Here is an 18,189-nt window from a genome sequence, read left to right as displayed (position 1 = left end):
TTGTGGAAAATCCTCCAATAACAGATGCTCTACAAAATATAAACAGCTTCCCAGCAAGTCCCTAATCAAATTTTAGTGGGTAGGCAAAATAGTTTATTCTTGTTCTTAAATCAGAATTCCTACCTATGACCATGGGTGTGTAAGAATTCCATAAACCACTAGAAGTGGCAGCAATCTTTCCCGGTATGCAGTTCCACACTTTCTGGGGAGGCTTGCAAGAGGGTGGGTGGTCTGGCTGCACCTCCTCTATGGGGTGCTACTGAGAAATAATGAACCTTTGAGATGTGGGGTCTGGTGGAAGGTCCTTAGGCCACAGGTACCATAATCTCAGAAGGGACTGTATGGGGCCCTGCCTAGACCTCTGTTTCTGCTTCAGTCTGAGAAAGAAAACTTGGGCTCCTACGTGTACTCCTGCCAGGATATGCCACTGTCACCAACGGCCTAAGCTGCATGACCACTTAATTTTGGATGGTCACACAAAGAACTGTGAGCCCAAACAAACCTTTCTATACTTCAGATAACTTGTCTTTATCATCCTGTCATAGTGATGACACACAAGGCTCCATACCACAAAATACTCTGTCTGTGGCCTTTGCTATAGGACGAGTACTGACAACAACCCAAATGCTTAGTTTGGTTCTGACTCCACGTTAAACAGCTTGAGGGCCTCAAGCAAGCCCCTTGGTATCCAGACCTATCATCTACTTACTTGTACTTGTACTCCAGACCAACAACCTCTATGAGACAAGGCCAGGAGTTTATAAAGCGTGTGTGTAAGCCAAGATCAACACACAGGAAAGGCTTGACAGAGAGACAGTAAATGAACTCCCAAGGGGGGTGGGGCTACACCATACGAAGCTCCTAATCTAAATAATAGTTAACCTGTTTGAAAAGATTACTTAATCCTCTGTACTTCAACACCCTCATTTATCTTGAAACTCCGGAAACAGCATGATTCATGATTGGCTCTGCTGTTACTACAAAAACCATCCCTATAGTTGGAGTAGCAAGTTCTGCACACGGCTATACCCAGTCTCGGTAAATCTGAAACATTACACAGCTCCACATTCACTCCTCTGGCTTCTTCTCCACACAGCCAAGAAACATCAAACTTTCTATAAAGAGTAATGTGAAGAAAGTATTTGGGAGGACAGGAAAGATGGTCCCATAGTTAAAGAGCACCAACTGCTCTTCCAGAAGACCCAGGTTTGATTCCTAGCAACCACATAGTGGCTCACAAATGTCTGTAACTCCTGTTCCAGAAGATCTGACACCCTCCTCTGGCCTCTGCAGAGACTGTACAAATGTGGTGCACAGACACATATGTAAGCAAAACACCCATACATTTTTTTAAGTACTTTTGACCTTACAGGTCAACAGCCTGTTGCCACTGTTCGACTCGTCAAATGAATGTGGCTGTGTATAAATAAAATAAAACTTTCCTCATGAATTGAAACTTCAAATTCATAGTATCTTCATGTACCACAAAGTTTGAAACTGTAAAGGTGCTTCTTAGTCTTGGAGCTTTAAAACACAGGCTGTAGGCTGGGATCTAAAGACAACCTTTCCTCCAGCTGCCCGGACAGAATGCTAGAGCTAGAGAACAGCGATGAGCAGGACCACTTGCTGACAACAGACTCTGCGGAACCTGCTGGCAGCCTCCAAGTGACAGCCAAGTACAAGGACACACAACAGTTCCCGCTCACACACCAACATGCATTTTATTCGCAATGCTGGGAACTCATAGAAAGAGGGCTTGCTTCTTTCAAAAAAAACAACAGTAAAATCTTGGAGCTATGCAGAGAGCATTTCTGTATCTATTGCAATTGATAAGGTCTTCTATTTCTTCCCTCTGTCCTCTAGACTCAAATTTTTTTAAGATTTTTTTTAAGATTTATTATTTATTATGTATGTAGTGTTCTGCTGCCTACATTCTGTCTGCATGCCAGAAGAGGGCATCAGGTCTCATTACAGATGGTTGTGAGCCATCATGTGGTTGCTGGGAATTGAACTCAGGACCTCTGAAAGAGCAGTCAGTGCTCTTAACCTCTGAGCCATCTCTCCAGCCCTAGACTCAAGAAGAGCAAAACACAAATAGAAGTAGTAATTGTTCACTTAAAAGAATAGTTTGGGGTTTTTTGTTATTGTTTTGTTTTTTGTTGTTGTTGTTGTTATTTTTTGGTTTTTCGGAGGGTTTCTCTGGAGCTTTGGAGCCTGTCCTGGAAATAGCTCTTATAGTCCAGGCTGGCCTTGAATCCACAGAGATACGCCTGACTCTGCCTCCTGAGTGCTTGGAGTAAAGGCATGCTCCACCACCACCCAGCAAGAATAGATATTCTTAAGGCGACCAAAAAAAAAAAAATACTGGGTTTCAAAGCCCTAGGAAAAAAACATATTCTTGCTGATTATACAAATCACTACAATCTTTCTAAGGGCTTTAGGGCAAAACTGACCAAAAATGTATAGAAATTTACATAACTTTTGACTTAACATTTACACTTCTAGGACTGTATCTTCAGAAAAATAGCAGACAAGTCAGCATATTGCATGCATAGTGAGTTTACGCTTTGAAGTACTGTACATACTCAGCAAAAGATTAAAGTTATCTAAATATCCAAAACAAGGTAAATCGTGGATGGTATACAAACAGAATTATGAGCAGCCACAGAAGAAATGGCATAGGCCAAGTACTTGACAGACACATCCTTGGGACGTTGGTAGGAAGCAAGCACATTACATTCCTATAAAACACAGTGCAAGGACAGGAACTAATGTGAGAAACAAGGATGGCAGAGGCCTTAGGCAGAGAAAACAGAGACTGCACCACACAAGGGTGTGACCAAAATAAGTTCTTTAATTTAGCAAATTTTAAATGTAGAATTAAAAGAATGCTCATAGAGATGTCTGGGTACTGGGAGTTTAAGTGAATTTTAATTTTTGGTGAGCTTTTTCTATACTGTACATACTACTATAGTTTTGTGTTGGTCTTGTTTTAATTACATTTGTGTGTGTATGTATGGAAAGGCAGAGAACAACTGGGGAAGTCAGTTTTCTCCTTCCATCGTGTGGGTTCAGTGATGGAACTCATGTCATCAGGCTTGGCGGCAGCACCTCCACCTAATGAGGCATCTTGTTGGCCTTGTTTAAAATTTTAAGAGTTATATGCTGGGTTGGGTGGCATATGTCTTTAATCCCTACACTGGAGGAGCAGTGGCAAGAAGATCTCTGTATGTTCAAATCCAACCTGGTCTACCTAGCAAGTTTCAGGGCAGCCAGGCTATATAGAACATTTCAGAAGAAAACATTTTTTAAGTATTCTTTAGAATATATACCAAAAAAATTAACACAAACTATTTTGCATGATAACAGCCCTTGGATGCAGGTTTAGTAAAAATAACAAATGTCTCACTCTAGGGGAAAGGCTGATAGCTGGGAAATCTGTGGTTATGCAGAGGCGGGGTTCTACAGACAGAGCAGGAATGGCTCCCAAATGCACATACTGAGTCCAGACACAGACTTAATGGGATGTCCAGATTGTGGCAGCTCTGGCTCTCTGAATGAAGAAACACAAGTTCTAAAAGAGTTTGAGGCCACAACTTCCATCTCTGGCTCTGTCTTGATCTGTAATGCTTTCCAGCAATGCTATAATAGATTAAGAAGTCCCTCACCGAGTATGTATAGCTCTTTGATCTTGGACTTCTTAGCTTTCACAATAAGCTTCAGGACTCTACCCTGGCTATGGGATTTTATCAGAGCAGCACAAAACAAGACAGAAACGATCTCCACCTTCCAATCAATTTTCTCTGAATCTAACACTGTTCTAAAAACTTCAAGTTCTATAATTAATAGTTAGTTCGTGCCTGTATTACCAGCACTCAGGAGATTAATGCAGGAGGAATTTGAGTTTTTGACTAATCTACAAGCAAGGCTCTATTTCAAAACAATAGAAGTAAAATAAAATAATCTATTTTTAAAGAATTGTTAGAATAAATTTTACTCAGATAATTCCAAAAACACTGTTTATTAGCAGCAATATGAGCCTAAACTTGAAAGACTTTTTATCAGCTAGGTATATAGTAGCCCATGCTTGCAATCCCAGCACATGAGAGGTAGAGGTAAAAGGATCCTAGTTCAAAGTCAACCTAGACTACAAAGCAAGGTTCTGCCTTTAAAGGGAAGGACAGTTTTTCAAAATCAGGAATGGTTTCAAAATTCTGATATTGCTCAACACACCAGGTGATCAAGAGAAGTGTGGCAGGCAGTCCAGCATGTCAGGTCCCCATGGCTCTGCTAGCGCCAGATCAAAGCATGCTTGCTTTTCTGTAGGAACCTGCTCCATGCACTCACCCTGAGCATCATACTCTTCCGCATTTAAAGGAATGTGAATGCTTTCAGTGAAGCTTGAGGATTTACAGAGTCAGACAGTCAAGGGCTCAAGAAAGGCAATTAACACTTCGTCTTAGGTTAGCACACAATGGTGAACTGGTTGGTGTAAGATTTTACTGCTTAGATGTTTTTAAAAGGTCTTAAGGGGCTTTGATGGAAGAAAAAACACCAAGATGGAGCTCTGATGATAAACTCTTTCTGTGACATTAGGAGATTTTCTGATGCAAATGTGAGGGTAAGATCAGGGTTAGAATCAGGTAATAGGAAATAGTTTACCTTGATTTTCAATTTATTTATGAGAAATATGCCCATTATAAGTGATATTCCTGATACCTTGCCATATGTGTGGGTATACACCTGTAATCTATATCCTATTTTAACATTTTTTTTAAATGAAAAGCCTTTTCAGATGTGAGAATAAGTGAATGAGATCCTGAATTTTCTTCCTTGCAAGGAAAGGTCAATCTTCACAACAACAGGATGATAAACTCGAACCTGACTGAAAAGAAGTGGTGGTTCCATAATGAGTTACAAACTACAGCATGTGCATGTAAGAATCTTAAATTATTAGCACTGAGATTATGTGTGTGTAGAAGAAATGGAGTCCCTAGAATCTCATGGATGCAAGTGACTCTCAAGCCACATTAGGTGTGAATTTCAGTGCAGACGGTAACTCCCGTAAGACATGAGTGATGGTTCATACAGCCACGCCCAGCTGTTACAGTGGAGAGAAGGTGCCACTGACTTCACTTAAGCAGCAATGGCATTTATTCTAGCTGGCACTGTACATACAGTACATCGAGTAAGCATGTGACTCCCTAATATTCCCCACTATGATTAACGCTAGCAAAATCGAGCACTCCTGTTAGCTTCCTTTGGAACCTTTTTAAATTAAAACTGTGATTTATTTGAGTGCAATATTGTACAGGCAACACATTTTTAATAACAAAAGTATTATCCTTAATAATAAAGACTTTTTGTAACCAGACAGTTTTTCTACAATGACAAATTTCTTTCACCTCCGGTCAGATTCTTTTGGTAAATCGTTTTCTAAAGCCCCCAGGGTTCACTGTCAGACGCTATCACAGACAACAGACTCACAAGACACAAACACAAAATGAAGAAACTGTCAGATCAAGCTATAACCTTTCGAGCCTTAAGAGCCCCCCTATCCCTGCCCCCCATGCCCTGAGCTTCTTGCTGGGATGTGGCCACACATTTGACTGTCAATAAGAATGAAACAGGAGTGATTCCTTCTCTTTCAAAATGAATCTTGTAAAGGAGTCATGCCCTAAGGGTCTTTCCCAGGGCACTGACTGGCAGAATCCCAAGCAAACCCCAGAACACGATCAACACGTGTAGTCACGAGCATCTTAATGAAGTGTTTTTAGTGACTGGCTTTTTAAACAGAAAACTTCACAGCCCATAGGTTAAGGAAGTCTGGAAGCTGATGTAGAAGCAGGAGCTGGCCCAGGCAATCTGAGAAAACATGTGTAACTGTCCCGCTGTTTCCCAGAGACATGGCTCTGACCACATCTGCCCCATTCAGGCCTGGGCCTGCCGAGCAAGGGCAGCTCCTCTTTTTCTGGAAGCTTCTATTAAAAGGCTGCTACTGCCCTGCTTTGTCCTCCAGGGCTGTTGAAAAAATATGAAGTAGAATGAAAACCTTTCACAAAATTAAAAATTCAGTGGTTAAGAGCACCAGCTGCTCTTCCAGAGAACCTGGGTTCAATTCCCAGCACTCACATAGCAACTCACAGCTGTCTGTAGCTCCATTTTCAGGGTATCCAACACCCTTAAACTTGCAGGCAAAACACCAATGCACATAAAATAAATATATCATTAAAAATTTAAATTCAATGTAAATATGTCACATGCTATATGTTTACAGTATTTCAGGGACATAGAAACTACTATCTGACATACAGAAAGGAATCTAATCTGTTCTTGGAAGCCCGTGAAGTGTATTTTGTGGTTATATCCATATCACTTGTAAAATGATACACAGGAAGTCAAGGTCTTAGGGTGCAAGGCAAAACGCCCTGGACAAGGAATACAAAAAGTAGATGTGACATTTACAATCAAGAACATACACGCAGCTTCAAACTACACACACGTGCAAATAAGTCACCCAGAAAAATTAATATTGTCATTTTTAAAGATTTTTAAAGAACATATTAAAACATATGTTTTAAGCTTAAGATGGCAAATCATATGAGAACAGGTAAACATCTTTAAAATGTTTGAAAGTCTCTTACCTCCCACATGTACACATTATTCCTAACCTGAGATCGTTTCTTCTTATCACCAACAAATGGCCCAAACTTTTTCCCTTTTAAAATTGGTTTAGTGGCCCAGACACCTAGAAAAACAAAACCAATATTTTATAATATAATGTGGTTATTTTAAATATTGGAAGCATTAATGTCATTCAACTTTACAAAACAATTAAAAAGTAAGGATGCCTAACAGCAAGATAACTATGAGTAAGTTCAATCAAACCAAATAGAGTCCTCCAGGGGATTCTGAGTTTTCTTCTGTAGCTCCTCGGTTTTCTCTAACTAGTCTGTAAAGAATCTGCATTGTTTTTATCATTTTTTAAAGTTCATATTATCTTTTATATGTAAAATAGACCATTTATAGTACAATTACAAAACTTGAAAATTAACATAAGAAAAAAGAAATGGGATAAAACTAAAAAAACTTAAATTCTTCATAGTCTGCCTATGGGTTTCAAACTAACCCTACTACAGACAAGCTGTTCTTATAATGGTTAGGACTTGGTTTTTAGTAATAAATACTTTCAAAGTTGATCTGCCTAGTTAGATTGGAAAATCCTTTCCTCGCATTACTTTCATGAAACATAGCTCATGGGATGGTTTGCTTCCAGAGTTTCTGTCAACATACATGCTCACCCATGGCGTCCCTCGGGATTATTTCCATCACTTAGTCACCTATCATAAAGCACACAGATAGGATAAAGACATAGTCAGTGGACTGGTTGGAGCCCAGAAGTCAAGAGAAGCACACATTCTGGACAGGATCCTTCATTTAGAGAAGGAGAGGTGGAAGCTAGTCTTGCTGTGTGTGACTAGGATGTATACTCTCCACTCCCACCAAGTCAGCTTGGAACTGCACCCGTGAACACGAACAATCAGTTGGCTGAGCTGTGACATAACCAAACAAAATAAAATCAAATCCCAATGCTCACTAAGCAAATTTCCGATGAGAATTAGAGAAAGTGCTTGCCAGGTCACACACACTGACTGAGCATCAGAAGAGCATCTAAAAGACAAACAGGAGGGTGGAAGCGTGATCTACTCAAGATTATGTTCTTACAAGATTTTAATAACCTACCCTTAGCCTTCTCTCTAAAACTATCTATGGAAATCACAAAACAAAAACCAAATACATACAAGCTTGTGTATTCAACAAGAAACTCTAGTCAGTTTATACTGTTTATTCAGATATCTCCAGAGGGTTCCTAAGTATAAAAATATGGGTAAAGCAACAGGGATGCATACACATATACATATATAAAGTCAACTAAAAGGGGAATAAATCTGATAACATAATCACACTTAAGGCACAGCAAAATCAGAGGAAGCCCACTCTGTGGAACAAGGTTCATGGGTATGCAGAAGAGGGCACACTGGGGCACACAAACAAGGACAGAATATGGAGGTTCATTGTGTGTTGGGCTTTTTTTTTTCTTCTGGTTTTTTGAAACAGGGCTTCTCTGTGTAGCCCTGGATGTTCAGAAACTCACTCTGTAGACCACGCCAGCCTCTGCCCCCTGAGTGCTGGGATTAAAGGTGTGCACCACCACAACTCTGCTAGCTTACTTTTATAACCCAAGTCCATCCTGGAATCTGTTGTGGAAAGTACACAGACATCACAGAATTTAAGTAAGGGGCAACCTTTCCTTTTTCGGCATAATGTTTATCTAACACAGTCTCTGCTCCCAAAGGAAGCAGCCTACTCTTTGCTGCCTGACTCCTATGATGAGCGCACTCACCAATTCGGGTCTTGTCAACAGCAGACGGTAAAAGCCTCACTTCCTCTGGAAGTCCTCGCAGCACGTGTTCAGGCACCTCAGCCAGAGTCTCAGTGGTGGCCACAGACTCCGTATTCTGTAAGTCAAATGGAAGAAGGTTCATCGGAAAAGGAAAAAAAAAAGTAGTGTTTTTTGTTTTGTTCTGCATTGCTTTTTAGTTTCTCATCCAATAAGCCAATGGTGAAAACTAACTAAAACTGTGTATACAAAGCAGACTGGGACAGGCCCTTAAGCAGTTCTGGAGCTACTCTGCCACTTACTGAGTCTCATAACGAAACTCCAGCAACCTGTAAACCGGAATCTATCTTGCTCCAGCCACCTATATCCAGTTTCAAAATATGTAAATCCTTAGCAATGCACTGCTCTTTAACTTCGAACAGAATCAGGCAGCAAAGTACAGCTTATACCTGTTTCTAAATCAAAGGCTACCTGCAGTAGACCACAACCTTAAATGAATAATTTTGGCACACTCCATGAAGGCCACTTGACCAATTATGCTGCCCCCTCCTGAATCCCTCCAGTAACTTGAGCAGCTTGGACACTCCACAGAGAGTGGTTTACTGCTAACACTCACTTCAAGTGGGCTGGGGCTTTCCAAGAAGAAGCAATGGCTGATATCCTAGGTCACAAGACACCAAAGGCATAACATCTCAGAGTTGACAGGAAATAAAAAATGTTATACAATTACCTCTCAAAATTTAGACTGGCATTCATCAGAATCATAAGAAATACGATTAGTATTAGACATTTATGTAAAGAATAAGGGGGGGGGCTGGAGAGATGGCTCAGTGGTTAAGAGCACTGACTGCTTTTCCAGAGGACCTGGGTTCAATTCCCAGCACCCACATGGCAGCTCACAACTGTCTGAAGACCCAGTTGTAGGGGATTCACACCAATGTACATAAAATAAAGTTAAGTAAACCATAAAAAGTATTAAAAAAAAAGAATAAGGGACTGGTATTAATGAGAAGAACAGGATATAGCTTTTAGAATAACTTGCAATTCAATCAGATCATAGAAAACTAAAGAGATTAATTTCCCACAACAAAGAAGCATTTGTAATTCTTTGTTTGCTTGCTTGTTTGTTTGTTTTTTGATACAGGGTCTCTCAGTGTAGCCCAGGCTGTCCCAGAACTCAGTATGTAGACCAAGCTGGCTCCAAACTCCGAGATCCACCATCTCTCATTTCCAAGTGCTGGGGTTAAAGGGCCACCACCACAAGACCTGAAGCACTTGTAATTCTTAACAATGTTAAGTGTGGGCAAGGCTTGGTAGTGCATGCCTTTAATCCCAGCACTGAAAAGCAGAAACAAGAGTATCTCTATGAGTTCAAAGCCAGCCTAATCTACATACTGAGTTCCAGAATAGCCGGAACTACATAATAATGTAACAGAGACACCCTTTCTCAAAAAAACAAAATGTTAGGTACCAACCTCCCCTACCCAAAAAAAAGTCATCCAAACTCAAAACTTCTGGAGTTTCAATTTAAAAAGAATGGGCTGCTTTAACAAAAATCAGTTTCAGTTCTCATGAACTACTCTCTGTCTTGCTTAGAGCCAGAAAGCCCAAAAGGGTAGTAACAGATGGATCACCTCTGGGGCAAGGCCAAACTACCAGTGTGCTTGCTTCAGAAGCACAAATACTTTGTTCTGCTCTGACTTAGATCCTTTTCAACAAATCACCCAACATACTTTCTAAAAATATAAGTTTCAAACTGCCTCAGAAAACAGCCTCCTGTACCTCTAATGAGCTAAAAATATGAATAAACTTAGCAGACATTTTTCACTTCTACATATGGTATTTTCATTTAAAAGTGTTTTAATCTATAAGCTGGGCATTTGGAAAAATTACTAAGCTTTCTGCCGAAGGGAGAAAAATACTGACCTGACAGTGTCCTATAGTGTGATGTTTTTCTAAGGCTCCAATAAACTAAATAACACCAATAAATACCAGCCAGAATCATGATTTGGTACGGCTGGCCACTTAGAATAACCAATGAGAGCCTTCTTCCCTTTCTAGCTGTGGTCCACCTATCCTCCCCAAGAGGTAAACCATTCACACACATACAGCACATATACATATGTACACACACACACACACACCGAGGAAACTGAGGCTTAGGAAAGTGGCCTAAGTTGCTCATGGTTGACTCTGAACCCTGGTCTAACTTTGAAACCCAAATTCAAAGTCACTGTGGGTTTCCATTAAGACTCACGGGAACCATCTATGATCCTCTGCCCCACAATTTCCAGACTCATGGGAACAGCCACAGGAGGTATGGCCCAGGCAGGGATGGTCTCCCACAGGAAATGTGTCACTTCAATAGAGATGTGTACTAAAACTCCTGAACTACCTGTGAATATAAAGGGTCTCAGCAGAGCTGCCAGAGGTTAAGCCTGTTTTGGGTCAACCGTTACCTGGGGTGTATCGAATGTTTTGGTTTGGTTTTGGTTTTGCTAAACAGCAAAACTCAAACTGGCTAGACTCAAACTCAAGATCTTCCTGCCTCGGCCCTGGAAGTACTGGGATTACAAGGATGAGCTACCACGACCAGAGGAACTACGATTCTAAATGTGGGCTCATTTTCAAGGAGAAGGTCTCTTTGCTGTCCACTGTTGTTTTCTTCAATGAAAATAAGATTCAACTAAATTCACAGCAAAACACTCCAGAGCCTGTCAATCATGGCTTCCCCTTCCATCTGCCTAACTGCTGGCACATCTTCATGGCTGCAAATTGCTCAGCACATTCTTAGATTCTCAAGCAATGGCTTGAGATGTAAAAGACAGGCTCCACCACCCCCACTTGCCTTGTTTTTTCCTTTAAAGTCCTCAGGCAATTTTTCCTAACTACTTGTCTGTCGTGTTGACTGTGCATCACAGCTCTGGCTTTGTGTTGACTGTAGATACACGGGGTGTCTCTCTCGTTTCCAATGGGAGATGCAAAATGCTTGTTTACGTCTGTTGAATAAGTGTCTGATTCTTTGTAAGATAACTTATGTAACATCTTTAAAGATATTTATGTGTGTGTATGTTTGCCTGCATGTATGCACATGTACCTCATGTGTGCTTTGTGCCCAGAGGCCAAAAGAAGATGCCAGATCCTTTAGAACTAGAGTTACAAAAAGTAGTAAGTTGCCATGTGGGTGCTGGAACCCAAACCCAGACCCTCCCCAAGAGCAGCTGTGAACTTCTCTACCAGCACCACCCTACCTCCCTTCGGAGGGACAGAACTGAACCAACAGAGTCATTTCTCAGAATACATTTCTCCATGTATGTGGGAATGTCTTCAATTTGTGATAGATATTCTTAGGGGCTGATCCCACTCACACCCACACCCCTCTAGTAACAAAATCCCAAAATGCTCGAGTTCCTTATATAAATAGCACAGACTGTCTGTGTATGACCTCCACACTGCCTCTCATATACTTTAAACCCACCCAGCCTGTATGTGTTAAATTCAGAGGCAAGTTTGCCTTTCACATATTTTCAACCTGAACTTTATAAAGTCTAGAGGTGGTAAGTTAGTGAGTTACTGAGTCTTAACTAATTCATTGATTTTGTTGATCTGATGCCCTCAACTTTCTACTACCTCAAATCAAAGAGGGCCAATTTCATGCTGGCACTGTGCTGGGTGGCAAGGAAACAATGATTAATAGCACCAATCAAGGCCTCCGTCTCATGAAGCTCACCCATCGGGGAACATCTGTTCCCAAATGCCTAACCAAGAAACCTTAAAGATGTGATGGTCCATGTCTGGCCTTACTGGGAACTGTGAAGAACCACATGCTTTCTCCAGCCATCTGTTCCTTGACCCTAGATGTCTTTCTCATGTTAGATGGATGGGGACTTGAGGGAGGATAAGATTCACTGTTCCCTCTGGGCAAATGTGTGCTTGGTGCTGTATGAATGTCCCTTCATTTTGTCACTGTAACAACCACAGTCAAAGTGAACTCAACAAACACTACTCCAGGACAATCCAAGCACATAATGTCTCACCCACTCACTGTGCTACAACCTGAAAAAAAAGAAAGAAAGAAAGAAAGAAAGAAAGAAAGAAAGAAAGAAAGAAAGAAACTTTTATGACTTATATTTTACAGAAGAAAGTGAAAATTGCCCATAGTCACAGCCAGTGTGTGGCAGAACTAAGTGATCCAAGCCATACAGTCAGGCTAGGGTGGGCCACAGGGCAGTCATGAAGAATCACTTCCACACTACACAGTATGATATTGCAGTCAGATAAAACCCAGATGGTCCCTATTGTTCCAACCTTTCTGGAGTTTCCAAGTCAGACCTACTATTATAATGACACCAAAAAATCATCTGTCACTTTTACTCTAAGGTGTGGAGAGTGAAATTTTCTGTAGGCTGTGCCTGTGATGAAATCATCATTCTAACAAATGTGGGAATGCTTAATCCCTCAAGCTTTTCTGATCTGTGACTAGACCCTGTAGTCTAAAATTATTCCAAACCAATCAAAGTTTTGGTATTCCACTAGAGCTGTGTGCATGCTACCCCTGGAGAAGCTGAGGAAGAAGACATGGGATGATGCAGCATTCCAAGGTGCTGTTGCTAACCTCTGAGAGACCAAACTAGAACAATCTGGGATGCAGTGCAGTGTTTCACAGTCCTAGGCACAGTGATCTGCCGTCAGTGTTGCAGTCAGACCCAGGAGGGACAAGAAAGCAACAGAACAGTCTCCCCTCTCCACTGTCAGGCCCAGGGAGGAACCCATACACCACAGCAGGACTAGCACCTAAAGGTCCCAATTTGCATTTGTACTGCTGGCCTGTGCACTTCACCAGGATCAGCCAGGCTTCTTCAAGCCTGGCTCCACTTTCCTCCCCTGCAGGACTTCCCGCGGCTGGCATTTAGCAAGTCCTTACTGGCTGGTGTATAATCAAGAGCAGGTTCCTGGTGTCTGGCCCAGGAGAGGAAACACAGAGAAGTGAGGGCTATGAACAAATAAGCAAAGGTCCAGCTTCAACGCCCAAGAGATCTGTGATAGTCTGAATGCACTTGGCCCCCATAAACTCATAGGGAGTGGCACTATTGAGAAGCATGGCCTTGTTGAAGTAGGTGTGGCCTTGTTGAATGAAGTGTGTCACTGTGGGGGCAGGCTTTGAGGTCTCTTTTGTTTAAACTTCACTCAGTGTCACAGTCCTCTCCCTATTGCCTTACAAGATGGAGGTCTCTCAGTTACCTCTCCAGCATCATGTCTGCCTGTACACTGCCATGTCCCACCATGATGATAATGGACTAAACCTCTAAACTGTAGGCTACCACTTCAGTTAAATGCTTTCCTTTATAAGTTACCATGGTCAAGGTGTCTCTTCACAGCAATAGAAACCCTAAGTAAGACAAGGTCTGAGACACAAAGGGATAGATAAAGAGTACATGGATCCCTGGGAGTGCAGAAGAGGCTTCATGGGAAGCAGAGAACTCAAGATGCCATTATCCCAGAATGAAGCAGACGTAAGGGAGAAGTGGATGTTTGTGTCAGAAGTCACAGCAGAGGCAGACGGATCCCTGAGCTTATGTCAGCAAAGCGGGAAGGAATTCCAGTAAGGAATGTGGGCTACAAACAGGATGACTGTGGCTTTGAAGTCCACGGTATCCGAGGCTCTTATCCATGGCACAGCCTCTGCTGCCGTGAAGCTTGAAATGGTAAGGTCATCTCCACTTGGCCCACACAAGCACAGCAAATGTTCAGTAGGTCAATGAGGTAGGGCAGGTCTGACCTATCTGCAGCCCACAGGCTTATGTGAGACATGCAGGTATCTCCATCAATATTAACAACAGCAAGAGTCATACACCAAGTTGGGAATGTGGTTCACTGGTAAAGCTCATGTATACCATGGGTAGGGTCCTAGGTTTGATCACTAATTACATATCCACTCCCTCCCTACATTACACACACACACACACACACACACACACACACCTCATACAAATTCAAGGTCCTACCCCCCTGGAGCCAAGGTTTAAATTGCCACTTTTTAAAATATTTCCATCAAGGCTAGCAAACAGGCTACAGATGGACTGTCAGATGGCGTTTATCTGGTCTACTGAATGCTTTAAAGGCAAAAAAGAAACAAATAAACAAAAATCTCATAATTCTGGGGGGCAGGGGAGGTCCCATCTTGCCCTGGCCCCTGACAAACAGCAGGCATAGCCTCTGTGTTCTTCCTCCTCTGAATCAGGGGTCTGTCTTAAGGCAGGCCCTCATACTGCTGCTCCTCCTAGGCCTCCACTCTTCCAACCAAGCAGAGTCCCCTGAAGCCCAGCTTATTCATGAAGAGAAACAGCCCGCTCTGAGCACTCCTTCTGAGTTCCTATCAGTTTATGTCGTGCACTCACAGGACACCAGGTTGGTGGAAAAGCTTTCAGAATTACAACCCATGAGGTTGCTGTAATGGAACAAAGTCTGAACTCAAGCTGGCAATGGAGGGATTAGGAGGTATTAGAGGGCCAGCAAGACAACTCAGCAGGGAAAAGCACTTGCCATGCAAGCATGAAGACCTGAGTTCAAATCCCAGAAACCACAGTGGAAAGAGAGAACAGACTCCCCAAAGTCCTCTGATGACCTAGAACATATGTGCCCCCCAAGCACACATTACACACTCATATGTAAGAAATGATAAATGAAGATTTAAACTAACAACAACAGAGGCACTAGAAAGCAGAACAGTGTAGCTGCTGGCTGAAATAGCAGTAATCATTTACCCAGTGTTCCCACTTCCCAGGCAGCAGCCTGGAGGCTTCCTTACACTAATCCACTTAAACACTGACTGTAACCACAGGTCCATCCTTGCCCATCAGGTAGCAAGCTAAAGCCCAGAAGTCAGGCAGGTCACAGAGGGAGTGGCGTTCAGAGTTGAGCATGGGTAATGACTAAAGACCACAGCAATGAAGTACAGTGAAACTGTGCTACCCTTGTCTACCACATCATCCGTGTCCAAATAACACAAAAAAGCAAAATTTTCCAATTACTTAAAGAAACACAATCCTAGTTGTTGGGCCCCCCCCCCCCGGATTTTCAGATAATCTAATAGTTTCATTCAAAAACCACACCCATGTTTTATAAAAACTGCTATCTAGCAGAACACAGGATTTAAAATGAGATTTAAGTGCCATCATTAAAATATAAATTTCTGAAACTATACATTTATTTAGGTCTTCCTTATGGAAGTCTTTTTAAAGCTGAAGATTTAAATTTGTATTTATAATTATTAACATTTGTCTCATATGCTAAGAGACTATTTTTAGTGTTAGAACAAAGAGGGAAGAAGATAATGAAAATGAAAGCAAGAAGCCACCACAGAGCTAACCACCTGGTAGACTCAGACCTATGCGGAGACGTGGCTAAATACTCAGATGGTCTCAAAAAAAACTGCAAAGGGAATGAAGCCGCAATGCAGGCAACAACCTGGACAGATTGCAGAACCATCAGAACATAAACACAGAACACGTTCTGTTTGACTACATGTCTGTGACACTCGAGAACAGGACTAACCACTCCGTGGAGACACAGAGCTGGTCAGTAGCTGCTAGGGTGAAGGACTAATCGGCAGGAGAAGCCTGGAGAAACAGAATGTCCTGGAGCCAGGAAATGGCCGTAACTCCATGAGTGCAGATGCGTGTCAAATGGATACACTATGCTATACACAAGTCACACCTGGGGAGAAAATCTAGAGAAAAGAATGGCCCAGGAGTCTCTTTAATATCAAACAATTTAAAATTTAAGCTCAGAGATAAATACTTGGGGTAACATGCTAATGAGCTACTGAGAGAACAGGAGAGCAGCAACAGCAACAACTGCAATGGAAACTACGCAAACAACAAAGGGCTCAGCTAACACTGCAGAAAACAGTAACACAGAGGACAACCTTCAGCTGCCCTAAATTTTAAAAAGGATGAAAATGATAGGAAAATATTTTAAAGCACAAAATAGTATCAGACTTTAAAAACTGAACAAATGGAATAAACACCCTGTCTATAGCAAAGAAAACCTAAAAGAGGAAATCCAAGTATGCTTATTAACACCTTTTTGCAAGAACACAGTGACCAGGGGTTGGAGAGCTGGCCCAGCCAGCAGTCAAAAATGCTTGCTGCTCAGACTCAAGGATTAGAGTCTGGATCCCAGCATCCCCACTGGGAGGCCTGTAGCTCCACAGAATGCAATGTCTCCATGGGCACCTTCATACAGACACATGCACACATACATAAATAGAATAAGTATTTTTTAAATGTATGAAACTAAGATAAAGCTTTTAAATACTGCATATTTACAGATAGAAAAGTCAATATACAGGCAAAGACATAAAAATCTAACTGACTTCATAATTTATGATTGTAAATACATATTAATCTTTAAATCATCATTAAACCAAAACTACCTGTTAAGATATCATACTTAAAGGACAAGAATACCAATATAATAGAATATAAAATACATTAATTAAGATTTATTTATTAACCCAATTCAAACATTCTTCTACTCAAAACTCTTCCATCCTTCAGGCAAAAACCCCTCTAGTCTTCTACGAGGCGCATGGACTGGACCTCACACCTCTTTTCTATGGTTCCACATGGCCTCAGAACCAGCCCCACTCTCCACAGCTGCCACTGGTAAAGTAACTGCTGAAATGGTGGCCATTACAGAAGGCTCCACCTACCATTTTACATGAGTAATATGAACTAATGGCTCTGACTTTTAAAAATAAAAGAATAAGGATTGGACATGGTGGTATACACCTTTATCTCAGCACTTGAGAGGCAGAGGCAAGGGGATCTCTGTGAGTTCAAGGCTGTCCTCATCTATACAGTTAACTCCAGGACAAGGGCTATGTAGAGAGACTTTTTTGTCTCAAAAAACAAAAAGTCTGTATCATATATGTATATATATATATATATATATATATATATACACACACACCACCATACATACATATGAATAAGCAAATTTTATTAGCCTTTCACAAGAATGTATACAAATAAGTAATCCCACTTACATACTTTACCCAGAAAGTAAGCACAAATTACTGTAGCAGTTTTAACCCACCGAAACACTTAAAGAATCTAATCTAGACACTGAAGGAGAACAGTGGGTTACAGGGGATTCTACTCAGCAGGGTTTAACATTAAGAATACTTTGGAGCCAAGTGGTTATAGTGCACACCTTTAATTTCAACACTTAGGAGGCAGAGGCAGGTGGGTCTGTGTGAGTTTGAAGCCAGCCTGTCTACAGAGTGAGTTCCAGGACAGCCAGGGACTACACAAAGAAACACTGTCTCAAAACACAAAAATAAAAACAAAACAAACAAAAAAACATAAAAAGGAATATTCTGGAGACGGAGAGGCAGCTCAGTAGTTGAAAGTACCTGCTGTTCTTGCAGAGGGCCTACAAGGCCACTTTAGATGAGCCGACGCCCTCTTCTGGTTTCCATGGTCACCAGGCAAACATGTGATGCACATGCATACATGCAGGCAAACACTCATACACATAAAATAAAAATAAATCAAAATTTGAAAGAAGAATCCTTCACACAAAGCTGCACATCACAGCCATTGCCATATGCGAAACACACCCAGGATCTTAGGGCATCCAACACCGAGACGATTCTTGCCTGTTTACACTTAAAAACAAGACTGAGCTTTGAGGCCAGACCAATCTACATAGCCACACTCTGTCTCCTTAAAAGTGGTCTGGGGGTGGGGGTGCTCTAAGATAATACTAGGACAATCAAT

General features: G+C 41.5%; 1 protein-coding gene across 4 annotated transcripts in view; it reads right to left on the bottom strand.

Annotated features, from left to right (window-relative positions):
• The window catches only part of Prdm2 (PR/SET domain 2), a 106,117-nt gene that overhangs the window by 61,881 nt on the left and 26,047 nt on the right, over positions 1 to 18,189 (bottom strand). For all 4 annotated transcript variants that reach the window (XM_087906919.1, XM_087906917.1, XM_087906918.1 and 1 more), the window contains 2 exons: positions 8,405 to 8,519; positions 6,645 to 6,748 (listed from right to left, as the gene is read on the bottom strand). In XM_087906919.1, coding sequence (XP_087763045.1) covers positions 6,645 to 6,653 — 9 coding nt within the window. In that variant the 5' untranslated portion in view covers positions 6,654 to 6,748; positions 8,405 to 8,519. The remainder of the gene's footprint in view (positions 1 to 6,644; positions 6,749 to 8,404; positions 8,520 to 18,189) is intronic.

The sequence above is a fragment of the Myodes glareolus genome, chromosome 6 (assembly GCF_982192425.1).
Source record: "Myodes glareolus chromosome 6, mMyoGla1.1, whole genome shotgun sequence".
In the NCBI taxonomy this organism is placed as follows: domain Eukaryota; kingdom Metazoa; phylum Chordata; class Mammalia; order Rodentia; family Cricetidae; genus Myodes; species Myodes glareolus.
This window is presented reverse-complemented; position numbering and strand designations above follow the sequence as displayed.